At 37.4% G+C, this 14612-nt stretch overlaps 1 protein-coding gene across 3 annotated transcripts in view; it reads left to right on the top strand.

Annotated features, from left to right (window-relative positions):
* Positions 1-1705: 1705 nt before the first annotated feature.
* LOC133652709 (ceramide transfer protein-like) overlaps positions 1706-14612 on the top strand; it is a 48942-nt gene continuing 36035 nt past the window's right edge. For 2 of the 3 annotated variants that reach the window (XM_062051739.1, XM_062051741.1), the window contains exons 1-3: positions 1708-2330; positions 2399-2533; positions 13176-13292. In XM_062051739.1, coding sequence (XP_061907723.1) covers positions 2241-2330; positions 2399-2533; positions 13176-13292 — 342 coding nt within the window. In that variant the 5' untranslated portion in view covers positions 1708-2240. Of the gene's footprint in view, positions 2331-2398; positions 2534-13175; positions 13293-14612 lie in introns of all 3 variants that reach the window. The other variant, XM_062051742.1, reaches the window with a different exon arrangement.

Consider the following 14612-nt stretch of genomic DNA (forward strand, 5'->3'; position numbering starts at 1 on the left):
GTGCTTTTCATTGAATTAGTTATTGGTGGTGGTAATGCAAATAAGACCTTGAGTTGAAGCTTTGGTACTGTAGTGGTGAACATCAGCATTATAACCAATCTGCTTAAAAAGAGCTGTAGGGTACTTGTTATGAATAATGTTTCGAATAAATAACAATAAGAACATTTTATTATGTTTAATTATACGTATATACATATACGTCTATAAAATGTCAGATAAGTAATTTGCAAACCAAACATATACATAGTTCTGTGTTATTTCTGATTAGAAATAGCGTATATGGATATAAAAAATATGGATAGATGTTGATTAGGGCTGCGAATCTTTGGGTGTCCCACGATTCGATTCAATATCGATTATTGGGGTCACGATTCGATACAAACAAAAAAATTTTTCGATTCAACGCGATTCTCGATTCAAAAACGATATTTTCCCGATTCAAAATGATTCTCTATTCATTCAATACATAGGATTTCAGCAGGATCTACTCCAGTCTGCTGACATGCAAGCAGAGTGGTACATTTTTCTAAAAAGCTTTTATAATTGTAACGGACAATGTTTTATCAACTGATTGCAATAATGTAAATTTGTTTTAACTATTAAATGAACCAAAAATATGACTTATTTTATCTTTGTGAAAATATTGGTCTCAGTGTGTTGTCAAGCTTATGAGATGCGATGCAAGTGTAAGCCACTGTGACACTATTGTTCTTTTTAAAAATTTTTTTTATAAATGTCAATGAGGGATTTTTAATCACGGCTATGTTGAAATTGTAACTAATATTGATACTGTTGTTGATAATATTCATTTTTGTTTCACTACTTTTGGTTTGTTCTGTGTCGTGTTTGTGTCTCCTCTCAATTGCTCTGTTTATTGCAGTTCTGAGTGTTGCTGGGTCGGGTTTGGTTTTGGAATTGGATTGCATTGTTATGGTATTGCTGTGTATTGTATTGTTGGATTGATTAATTTAAAAAAAATAAAAATAAATAAAAAATAAAATAAAAATAAAAAAACGATTTTTTAAAAATGAGAATCGATTCTGAATCACACAACGTGAGGATCGCGATTCGAATTCTAATCGATTTTTTCCCACACCCCTAATGTTGATAGTCCAACTCATACTGACTGGTATACATACACAAGCTAGGGAAATGATATCAGTAGAAAAAACTGCATTTGATATTTATTTAGCACCCCCGCGACCCCGAAGGGAATAAGCGGTAGAAAATGGATGGATGGATGGATAAATGGCTGTAATGATAATGTCAATGAGGGCTTAATTTCTAATCATGTTGGAATTGTTATTAATATTGATACTGTTGTTGATATTATTCATTTTTGTTGGACTACTTTTGGATTGTTTTGTGTCATGTTTGTGTGTCCTCTCAATTGTTTCTGTTGATTGCTATTCTGAATGTTGCTGGGCCGGGTTTGGTTTTGGAATTGGAATTGTATTATTATGACATTGTTGTGTAAAATTTTGTTGGATTGATTAATTTAAAAAACAATAATTAAAAAAAGAAATAAATAGTGAATATGTGCACTTTGCATTTAATATGTTTTAAGCGGTAGAATGGATGGACGGATGGCGAGATAAACAAAATGCTTTTAATTTGAAATATATTACTTTTATTGTTCCGATAGTGATACGAGCTTGATGGTGCTCTCCTTCAGGTACACAGTAAAGCGTGGCTGCGGCTCCTCCCCCTCTACCCAAATGACAAGCTAGCGTGTCCACCGCTATTGCTAACTAGACCGCGGAAATAAAGCAGCAGCGCTGAGCCTTTCATCGTCATTCGTAGCTTGATAGTTGAACATATCGTCACAGTGGCTTCGCGCAGGCCATTTCTCAACCAACAGTTCTTTCGGGTAGCAGGTCCGGAGCAGCCGGGGGCGCGACCAGGAGCAGCCGCCACAAGTTAGACGAGAAGTTAACATTCGTAGTTGTTTTGTTTGACAGCTAACTGTTATATCGCTAACTAGCTTGTCTGCTTGCTCACCGGCGTCAGGTTCAAAGCAAAGTTGCGATCGCACGGTCACGATTGTCTCTCTCTTTACGATAACCGTCCTCCGCTGATCTTTAAACGACAACAGACAGATAACGCGACACTGCTGACTTTGTGTTGATTTCAAAGCTGTCAGCAGATTGTGCTGCGTGGAGACTATTATCTTGTTAGTGTACAGCCAGGCAGCTCTGTGCGTAAAACACACGTAACTTGCGTTCTTATCTTGGATTTAAATGTCCGAAAAGAGCTCATCGTCCGGCTCGGATGAAGATGTGGACCCAGAATCTGTGCAACCTGTGGAGCTGGGAGGCGTTTTGAGCAAGGTATATTTCTTTTGTAGCCGAGATCAATCCTGTGTGTAAGTTTTCTTGCTGTACGTGTTTGTTTACAGTGGACCAATTACATCCATGGATGGCAGGACCGATGGGTTGTGTTGAAGAACAATACTTTGAGCTACTACAAGTCTGAGGATGAAAGGGAATATGGCTGCAGGGGATCTTTGTGTCTCAGCAAGGCTGTCATCACAGTAAGTTACGCTAGAAAAACTTATTATAAGTCTGTGGTCTTACTGAGTGAAAATTAGTCAATTTATATTCTTTAGTACCATCTCAAAAAACACTTTCAATCAATCAATCAATGAATCAAAGTTTATTTATATAGCCCTAAATCACGAGTGTCTCAAAGGGGGGCTGCACAAGCCACAACGACATCCTCGGCTCAGATCCCACATCAGGGCAAGGAAAAACTCAACCCAATGGGCTACAATGAGAAACCTTGGAGGGGACCATTACACCCTGGGCGACCGGTGCAATAGACGTCGAGTGGATCTAGTTAATAGTTTGAGAGTCCAGTCCATAGTGGGGCCAGCAGGAGAGCATCTTGAGTGGAGACAGGTCAGCAGCGCAGAGACATCCTCAACTGATGCACAGATGAGTGGTGCACCCGGTTCCCAACTTTGAACAGATAGCGCGTCATTTGTGGTCACCTAATCTGTGCCCCCCCTCTCCACGAAGGAGAGTAGGGCAGAGCAGAAAAGAGACGGCAGATCAACTGGTCTAAAAAGGGTGTCTATTTAAAGGCTAGAGTATAAAAATTAGATTTAAGATGGGACTTAAATGCTTCTACTGAGGTAGCATCTCTAACTGTTACCGGGAGGGCATTCCAGAGTATTGGAGCCCGAATAGAAAACGCTCTATAGCCTGCAGACATTTTTTGGGCTCTGGGAATTACTAATAAGCCGGAGTTCTTTGAACGCAGATTTCTTGCTGGGACATAAGGTACAATACAATCAGCAAGATAGGATGGAGCTAGACCGTTTAGTATTTTATACGTAAGTAGTAAAACCTTAAAGTCGCATCTTGAGTGCACAGGAAGCCAGTGCAGGTGAGCAAGTATAGGTGTAATATGATCAAACTTTCTTGTTCTTATTCTTGGCTCTCCAAGTACCACCATAATGACCATTGTTAAAATACAGTAGCGTAGTGGGCCTACATATTAATTAAAAGCAAGTATATTTATTCTCATTTTCCTTTATTTAACCAGGTAAAAACTCATTGAGATTAAAGTCTATTTTGCAAGCGTGACCTAGACAAGAGGGGAGCAAAAAACTGGTTTCATAAATGCATAGACTAACAACAAAAACAGGAGCAGTCACACACTTTAGTTGAAAGTGTGTTTACAACATAAACATAAAAACACGCTTTTGGTAATAATTTAAATGTTTCAATAAAAACAAGTTAAAAACAAGTGCAGTGCCCAATAGAAACAGCTTCTTGTTCCTTTAAAATGGTGTGAAATTCCCACCAAATCATCAGTTTAAGTAGCCTCAGATCCTTTTGCAGTACAATCCATAAACATTAGGCAGCAAATCAGAAGGCTTTTTTTTACAGAGACTTGTGCCGGACTGACAAAGATGGACAGTTTGCTTTTGCATACAAAGTGCAATGGTGGACATGGTTGCCACAACCAGTAATAAAACGTAAGGCACAGTGATATAAAGTATCTAGTTTTTTCAAATGTTGGGTGCATTCATAAAAAGCAAGTCTCTATAATATAGCAAAGGCATAAAAGTGGTCAGAATTAAGTGTTTCCTAACTTGTAGGGAAAAACAGGATGTTACTAAAGAATAAAACCCAAATTAATTTTAAGTTTACCGATAAGTTTTTCTGTGTGATTTAAAAGACAAATTCTTATCAAGGACAAGTACTTATATGCCGTGACCATTTCAAGTTCAATCTTATGAGCAGTTGATATTTTTGGAATGTACAATGAGTCGTTTGCCATTTGAAAATAACATCACCTTAGATTTCTCTGCATTCAGCACTAATCTCAGATGAGTTAACAGGGACTGAACAACATAAAAAGCATAAAGCATAAAAATGGAATGCAGCATTCGACACATTATCACAGAGATTATTTACATAGATTGAAAACAACAACAGACCTAATATGGAACCCTGAGTTACACCCTTTAATATTGTTGGCCACTGTAACATTATATACAGTTTGAACAGTAACACTGTGTTTGAATATTAATTAAGTGATGTTTTGGCATGTACCACTAGATGGAGCCGTGGCACTGCCTTATATTCAACCACATCGATCTGTCCTAGGTATCGAGCCAAGATCGTTTTAAAAGGGAATCGATCGATTTTTCCGATATTGGAAAAAGGAAAATATTGGATTTAAGAACGGCAGACTTTATATGAAGTTTAGCACTTTTAATGATAAGTCTGCCTGGCGTCATCAAAACAAAAATAGTGGATAGCTACGATGGTTGAGAAAGGGCATAACAAACGCCACAAGACAATATGGTTAATTACCACACAACAACTTTCAGCTACAGCATGATTGCAAAACCACAACAAATACAAATGCCACAACACAATAATATAAAGCTGCAAAACAAATTTACAAGCCACAAACGAAGTGACAGCGTAGCTGGTTGCGGAGACGGACCAACTTGCGGAACACAACTGGCAGCCAAGGAAAGTCATTTTATTAGAAACAGAAAAATAGAAGAGATGGATTAAGGAGGCTATGAAAATTAGGAAGCGAGGAGCCATCAACAGGGATGAGGGGGCACACATGCTTCCGCACACCTGGAACGCTCTGTCGCCAGGTCGGAGATCTGATACTTTACGGCGGGTCAGGCAACTTTATTTAGCTGGACTCTGCTCTTAAAATGTTGGTTACTGTACTTTCATTGAAAAGTTATTGAAAATATAAAATGTGAGCAGAAATGGTTTCCTCTTGTTAACTAAATCTTAAGTGTTGGTTGCACTTTATTCAAATAAGGTTTCAATGCATTGGCCATTAATTGTTGTTGTTTTTCTAAAAAGTTACTGAATCATTTTGGATCATTCCAAAAAATAATATCGTCCCTGAATCGAATTGGCAACTACAAACTCTGAATCAAATCGTTAAAACCAATCGTTACACCCCTAGTGAAAAGGCTATATAGTTTTGCAGGAGTTGTTATTGCTTGATCCTACCTTACCTGATCCTAGCATGCAGTTATCTCTTCAGCCATTTCTCAAGATAGGGAGGTAAATATTAACTTTTTGCTGAGGATTTTATTAAGATAAAGGGCAAGATATACTCCAGCAGGTAAGCACACCAAAGCTGTCCTGCCCCAGCGGTCAGGGAGGTACAGACCCACTCTGTTCCAAGGCAAGTTATTGCACTCGCAACTTGGATTCAGTGTTTCTTGATGTATAATGTCATCTAGAGCTGGGCGATATGGCTGAAAACTGCATCACGAAAAAATGTTTTATATCGGTCGATATCGATAGTCATTGATATTGACCAGCGGGGAATATATATAAATATAAACATTTGTATTTAAAATTCAACCTTCATCTAATTATAATACCTTCAGCTATCAAGACAGAAAGGAAAGGAAATGTCAACGCAACCTTGAAAAACACTGAATGTAAACAAAATTCTAAAATCACATTGAACATTTGACAATAGCCTCTTAAAATTAAGGTGCAAAAATAAGGAATACATTAGAAATGCTTAATTAAGTGTAACAATATAGTGCAAAGCGTAAAAATGTAAACCGAGAAACCTGAGAAGGGTAAATGTGTCAAAGGTGGTGCGGTATTCCTAATTACGAGCGCATTGGTATGACTATGGTCCGTTTAAAAAAAAAAACAAAAAAACTGCCATATTGTCAAGGTGACTTTTCCTGATTTATCAAATATTTCTTTGCTCTCTGCAGCCCTTATTTTTAGTTTCTCTTCTCGCTACATGCAGAGAATCAACCGGGAGACACAAGATGGCGCAACAAACTTTGTAGTTGATACTGTTACCTCACCGAGCTTTGAGCGTGTCACTCCCACTGATCAGTGAACACTTCCTGTGTTGTACAGTGAGCGAGTGCCTTTGTACATGTAACCAACTTTGCTTCGCAACTTTCTGTTTTTACAGACGAATAAAAAAACGTGTATTTAACGTTTTTATTGAACACATTTTTATTGATATCATGTTTCTACTGCGATATATATTTATATCCTTTTATCGCCAAGCCCTAATGTCATCTTTCGGACCTTCTACTTGTGTTCTCCTCATGCAGGCCTCACATTTTTTTCCAGATAATCCCACACCCTTAGTTAAATATTTACTTGTTTTTCTGAGTATTCTACTACCACCCAGCACAGAGACCAAACAATTTGTTCTACTGTGATTTGTGCAATAGGATTAAAAGGCCTGCATCAGAATTAGGATCACAGGATCACAATGTGTGTTAATTTTTATGGACCGCCCTACTGTTTTGTCATTAGGCAAGGCAAGTTTTTTTATAGATCACAATTTATATGCAGTGCAATTAAAAGTGCTTTAAATGCTCTAAAAAATCTAATAAAAGTAATGAATTAAAATCAAAGAGGTCTGATAAAATACTTTCAGTTCTCATGTGCACCGATGAAAATAAGTGTTTTTAGCCTGCATTTGAAAATTGCCAAAGTTGAGGCCTGTCTCACATTTTCTGGAAGACTGCTCCAGATTTTAGCAGCATTGTTAATATGACTTAAACATGTCTGAGAAGGACTTTGGCACAAGACCATGAAAATACTTAATTTCCTGGTTCTAGTCAGGACTCGAGCAGCAGTATTCTGAATGTATTGCAGCTGCTTTACAGCTTGTTAAGAAAGCCCAGGGAGAAGGCCATTACAGTAGTTTAGCCCAGGAGTTCCTAACCTTTTTGAGTTCGGGACCCAACTTTTCCAGTGGCCTGGGTCCCACTCAAAAAATTACACTGTAATGTTTCTCTTGATTTTAATCTTATTCAATAACTACATTTAACCTACTTATACCGATTGTAGCTGAGATAGGCTCCAGCGCCCCCCGTGACCCCGAAGGGAATAAGCGGTAGAAAATGGATGGATGATGGATAGTCTAACAGGATAAACCTTGTCAAATGATACAAAACTATATGTTAATCACAAATATTATCAAGGGTTAGGTCAGGCTGATTACAAAAATAAATACTAATACAAATATACTGCAAAAGAAGACTGATGAAAAATACATTTACATACAATTACACAGTAATAAAATACATTTCACCTATATAAACACATTTAAATAATAATGAATATGTTTCTTAACTATACTGTAAATAAAATGAAAGTGCAAATTAAAATAAAGTATTTTTTGCGCTTTAGAAACCTCTTCATCACTATACCTCCGACTTCTTCTGTTTGTTTGATATTTGCATTACTGCCACAAGTGGTGGAAAATAATATTGAAACTGAGGGCTGCCGTAGTCCATAGACCACAGCTGAGAAACATATATATTTTGGAGGGCCACTGGGGGCTGCTCACGGCCCAAAAAATGGCCTATGGTTAAGAAACACTTGTCGAGCCTGCCGGAGACAAATGTTGTCGTTATGGTTGCGCGATATATGTTGTAAAATATGTAAGTTTGGCAGACAATAAAAATTGTCATATTGTGATAATGCATGTTGATGACACATTCTAGCTGTGTTCCTCAAATTTAACAGCGACTAGTGAATGAAGGCGCCTCAACTCACTGTAGCAAGCTAGCGGCTTATGTTCCTTCACAGTGCAACTTCTAAATCAATAATCTAAGCAAATAAACTGTTGTTTCCTTAAAGTATTACTATAACTTGAGGACTAAAGCACAAGGACTATCTAAACATGCTCCACTACATGCCATACAGTAGGACGGGGAAAAACATAGCTCTCCGCTAAGCTAGAGCGCTTGAATGTAAACAAATATAGACCGTAACGATAAGTATAGTATCAATATATGGTTAATGCAACAGGATTAAAGCGATATTTTGTATTATCACAAAATAGTTTTTTGTTGTTTGTTATTGTTTACATTCTCTGGAAATGGGAACTAATAGTAGTTTTTGCTTTTGTTTAGATATTTTGCACTATTGATTTTATTTAAAATTTTGTATGTAATAAAAGGGTATAAGGAAATAATTTTAATTATTAATTGATATTGTCGGATTATAGCTGTAGTCAAAAACTTAAATATTTAATGATCCTGAGAATTTTAAGTAAGAACATTGGTATGGCCAATTCTGCCTCTGTAAAGTAGCTACTTGGTATTGGGTTGTTACTCAAATTGTAGTATGATCCATAACTAATGTAACACATTGAAACGAATAAGTGCTTAGTACATTTAACAGAAGTATAGATGGATAGATTGTTAGAGCAGAAAGTAAGCAGATATTAGTAAATATGGTTTTGAGAAAATAATACAACTGTAAATGATGTAATATGTTACCTCATACAACAGCAGCTAAATTAGGAGCATTTGTAAGCTGTTTTGAAAGAGTTGTATGGGGAATAATATATTGTGATATACAGCTAGGTCCATAAATATTTGGACATTGACACAATTGTCAGTATTTCAGCTCTGTACAACACCACAATGGATTTGAAATGAAACAATCAAGATGTGCTTTAAGTGTACACTCTGAGCTTTAATTTGAGGGTACTTACATCCAAATCAGGTGAACGGTGTAAGAATTACAACACATTTTATATGTGCCTTCCACTTTTTAAGGGACCAAAAGTAATTGGACAAACTAACATAATCATAAATCAAATTGTCACTTTTTAATACTTTGTTGCAAATCCTTTGCAGTCAATGACAGCCTGATGTGTGGAACACATAGACATCACCAGACGCTGGGTTTGGTCCATGGTGATGCTCTGTTATAGGGGTCTTCACTTCCTGCTTGTTCTTTGGGCATTTTACCTTCAGTTTTGTCTTCAGCAAGTGAAATTCATGCTCAATCGGATTCAGGTCAGGTGATTGACTTGGCCATTGCAGAACATTCCATTTCTTTGCCTTAAAAATCTCTTTGGTTGCTTTCGCAGTATGCTTCGGGTCAGTGTCCATCTGCATTGTGAAGCACCGTCCAATGAGTTTTGAAGCATTTGGCTGAATATGAGCAGATAATATTGCCCGAAACACTTCAGAATTCATTCTGCTGCTTTTGTCAGCTGTCACATCATCAATAAATATAAGAGATCCAGTTCCACTGGCAGCCAAGCATGCCACTACCACCACCATGCTTCACTGATGAGGTGCTATGCTTTGGATCTTGAGCAGTTCCTTGCCTTTTCCATACTCTTCTCTTTCCATCATTCTGCTACAAGTTGATCTTTGTCTCATCTGTCCATAAGATGTTGTTCCAGAACTGCACAGGCTCTTTTAGATGTTTCTTGGCAAACTCTAATCTGGCCTTCCTGTTTTTGAGGCTCATCAATGGTTTACACCTTGTGATGAAACCTCTGTATTTCCTCTGGTGAAGTCTTCTCTTAATTGTTGACTTGGACACAGATACACCTACCTACTGGAGAGTTTTCTTCATCTGCCCAACTGTTGTGAAGAGGTTTTTCTTGACAAAGGAAATAATTTGTCTGTCATCCACCACACTTGTTTTCCGTGATCTTCAATGTCTTTTGGTGTTGCTGAGTTTAGCAGTGCGTTCTCTTTCTAAGAATGTACCAAACAGTTTGTTTGGCCACACCTCATGTTTTTGATATCTCTCTGATGGCTTTGTTTAGATTTTTCAGCCTAATGATGGCTTGCTTCACTGATAGTGACAGCTCTTTGGACTTCATATTGAGAGATGACCTCCCCACATTCCAAACTAATACCACACTTGAAATGACATCTGGGCCTTTTATCTGCTCTTTGTAAATGAAATAAATGAAAAAAAACAAGGGAATAACACACACCTGGCCATGGAACAGCTGAGTAGCCAATTGTCCAATTACTTTTGGTCCCTTAAAAAGTGGAAGGCACATATAAAATGTGTTGTAATTCCTACACTGTTCACCTGATTTGGATGTAAATACCCTCAAATTAAAGCTCAAAGTCTGCACTTAAAGCACATCTTGATTGTTTAATTTCAAATCCATTGTGGTGTTGTACAGAGCTGGAATACTGAAAATTGTGTCAATGTCCAAATATTTATGGACCTAACTGTATATTGTTACCGCAAAAGGCTGCAATATATATCGCAAGGCCATATCGCCCATTCCTAGTTGCCATAGCTAAGTAAGAATGTCGAACAATGACCCACACAGCCACTTCACATAAATATACATTTATAGTGTTCTTGCTGTCTAGGGACACTGTGGCATGTGTATCCAGGAATGTAGAAACAAATGTCTCCTGCTCTTCGTGCTGTTGTGTATGACACATTCATTAGGTGCAAACTGACACCAGAACTCCATATGTAAGCAAATTGCACAAGAAATATGATCTCCTGACCATTCCTACCATGCACTAATTGAAGTCAGATCAGTACAAGCTGCTTTGATGCTGCCCCTGAGAAGCTGATGTTTTTTTTCTGCTCGTAGGATTCGGACAAAACTGCTTAACCAGCTTCAAGGAAACTTTGAAGCAAGGTAGAGCAAATATTTCATATAGTTGGTTATACAGTAGTTTATTTATGTGACTTAGTGATTAGTTTCATTCAAAATTCTGCTCGTAGGGGAGGTTTAATTGTCATCATGCGTGACATCCCTAAGCAAATCTCCTGAGATTTTAGTAAATCATAAAACTTTTGCACTGTACCCTTTCGAAAGGATCATCTCCACAATCGTTTTTTGTTTTGTTTTTCTATTTTTTGTGGTAGCAGTGAGGTAGTTGGCACTAGCATAGCGACTAAACTGTTGCCAGTCTGTGTCATGGTTGCTCAGTAAATGACTCAAGCCACAATAATTAGTAGTCAGTAATGAAAGAAGAGAATGGACACTACATCATGAGAGTTAGGTTTGAGTAGGGATGCGTACTGAATTTGGTGCTGTTTTAAGTACCGACCGAAATTCGTAGACTCAAGCAAAATCAAATGGTGACATATTTTGATGTCTTTGTGGCGCGTGACGTCACGTGCGATTGCACCGGCTCAAGCTCATGCAAAATGCGCTTACTTGATGCTAATTTACATTGGATGTGGCATAGACATGCTACTGATTAGAATTAACGATTTCACATAGTGATTTCAACACCTCCAAATTTGGTAATTAAAACTACAACTAAGATGCATGTTACAATCAAACAGCTGGTGTGTAATAAGTACTATACTTTCAATTATAAATGCGTTGTATGACTCAACAAAATAAAAGATTGCCACATTCAACTTATTGGCAAAGACTACTTACTGCTAAGGCAACACACCCTACTCTATACATTCCTGCCATCTAATGTATTGGAATTGCAACTGCATTGCTAGTTCACTGTATAATATATACAGTATATAGTACTTGTAAATGAGACACATGAGTGTTGGAAAAGGACTAGACAGCGCAGTTCAGTGTTGAATGTTATAAAAAAAAAAAAAGTTTTTTAAAAATGAAAACAATTAAGGTATATTAACGCATTTGAAAACACATAAAAGTCCCGAAAATTGGTAGCATTGAGTACCGCCAGTATCGATTTCTTGGTATCCTGATTTGATACCATATCAATTCAAATGTAAAAAGTACCCATCCTGAAGTTAAAGTACACCATTTTTTTTCTATATTCCATATTTTGTATAAATAATTTTTTCATGTTTTGTCAGCAGTTCGTAAACGCATCAGCTGTAGTTTAGAACCGACTTTTTGTCAAAATCCTTTTAATCTGACTAAATATTTCATCTCAACTTGAACATTCCACAGTCCTTTTGTTCAGAAAACACCAGTGGGGGCTCAGCAGTGCTTGCTCAAGGGGAATGAGAATGTTCTCGGAAGATTGAAAGAAGTATAAAGTGGACAGTAAAAGCAGGGTTTTATGCACTGTGTCTGATACAACTCTGTTGGATTTTTTAGAACCTGAAATGGCGTCACAGCTCGATGCACTAAAGGTTACTACTGTGCACGCCGCCTACAGACAGATCAGATATTTATACCTGCTGCTGATAGATATTTATCACCTCTTTTAGATTAGAGGGAGTATTAACACAGCTATTCCAGTCCAGTGGTTCTGTTTTGAGTCAGGATGTATGTTGCAGATGTCAGCCAGCATAAGAGCACATGCATGCCATTTGAGCAAATCTAGTTAAATGTGGACATCGTGAGGTCGCGTCAGCTGACGGATGTGCCTTCGCCCGTAAACGATGCGATTTTAGTTAACCATGCTTTATTTTGCATCAGCGGCCTTTTGCAGAGCGGGGGTCTTTACCAGCTAAACGTAACGGTGAAATTCCGATCTTAAAGGAAACGGTGGAATTCTGTTCACATGCATGTGTTTGCTCTGGTTCCTGCCTTGTGCGCTCTGTGTCTGGAGGTGGGTGGGGCACATTGCAGGATTGAGGAGTGAAATAGTTTCACGATTTTGGATGACCGCAGAAGGTGAGGTCGTGACAACCTTTGTTTCAGGAGAAGGCAAGCTCTTGTTTAGTTACGCTTGTACACTGGAATAAGACATCAGGCTTTAATTAACATTCTTGTTTATTTTGTAGTAAAATCTAAAGCAATGGGATCCACATGTGCCCTGAATCTGTCTTGGCTAGGCAGCCATTGTCATAAAAGACAACTTTCAGATGCATCATAGCAAGAAGATTTTTTTGCTGTCTCCTCAGTGACAACAAAAGCTGAAATTTTACATTGTTTATTGTCACAAGATACTTGGTCTTATAGAAAAAGGTTTCTGACATTTATTTCCCTACTCATCTCTCTCTCTGCAGCCCCATGAGTTTGACGAGTGTCGTTTTGACATCAGTGTCAACGACAGCGTTTGGTACCTCCGAGCAGAAGACCCTGAGCACAGACTCCAGTGGATCGAGTCCATTGAGTTGCACAAGGTTAGTAAAAGGAAGCACAGTGATTTCTCTCTGCTTTTCTTCAAAGGTGACATTTGATGATTTCAGTCTACAGTTTTAAAACACTTCCTTGTAGTCTAGATAATATGTATTGGATATGCTTTATTGTAGTGTTTGCTCCACGGTCATTTTTTTTAGCTGTTTTTCAAGTCTGTCTGCAAGCTGTCTGTTGTTGAGGAGTTTCCCGATTGCAAATTAAAAAAACAAAACAGGTACCAACAGGTAAGAAGAGTTGGTTTTGCATTAAGGACGCACCATTATATCGGCAGACAAAATTATTGACTGATAATAGGCAATTATGCCAATTAATAATAATAATGAAAAATCAACCGATAAAATGTGCTGCTAATAAAAAAAGATAGAGGAGCCACCAGCGCAGGGTTTCTTTACCGTCTCAGAAGCAGACATTTGTGTTCCGTACAAATTCCACCGGGATGGAAAAAGAAGATATTCACAACAAATTTGATAAGTCACCTTAAAATTCACCATTGTGAAGTTTTTTATGAAAGCAGTAGTTAAGTTGCCTCTGCTGTAAGCCGAGACATGGCGTTAATAGCGGTGACCACAGCATTTGTAAAGCCACAGGGCTGATGAGAAAGCAAACGTTTGATAGAAAAGACCTTAGGGGGAAAGAACTTGACAACAAAATGAGTAGTTGTTTATGTTTAACTTCATGGTGTATCTGGAGACACAGGTAACTGTTAGTTACCTTTTATGATTTCTTAGTAGGGAAGAAATGCACTTTACTATATGAACCATGATTTCTTTGTTCTGTAATTGAATGTTGCCTTTCTAAGGGGCAGGCACTTTTTTCTTTTTTGCACTATTTTATGTCTGTCATGGAAAAATATAATTTTATTTATTTAATTTTTGTCAATTAAGACGTGTTACTCCACCTGTTTTGGTGTTGTTGCAGAATCTAATTAGCTTAGTTTCATTGGCCTATTTATGTATGTTATGTTGGACAGATTGTTTTTTGGGGTTTTTGTTTTTTATGAAATCATATTCAGAATGTTTGAGTTGCATGTAAATATCACTGTATTCCAACTTGTTTTTGCACTACGTATTGCTTCGAATGGTTTCCACGGGTCAGAATTACAATAGTAAGAGTATTTTTAACTCAAATTATAATTAATTAAATGAAGAATCATCAGTTGGCATTATTCTATTCCCTACAATTAGATTTGTATATTTTTGGTAGACGGTATACATTTAGGGCATATGGTTGAACTGTTAAATTAATTTCTACTTACAAAATCTTGTGTATATATGGTTATTGTTATCCCTGGTTACAGTTCAAAT

This window comes from Entelurus aequoreus, linkage group LG06, assembly GCF_033978785.1.
Source record: "Entelurus aequoreus isolate RoL-2023_Sb linkage group LG06, RoL_Eaeq_v1.1, whole genome shotgun sequence".
Lineage (NCBI taxonomy): Eukaryota > Metazoa > Chordata > Actinopteri > Syngnathiformes > Syngnathidae > Entelurus > Entelurus aequoreus.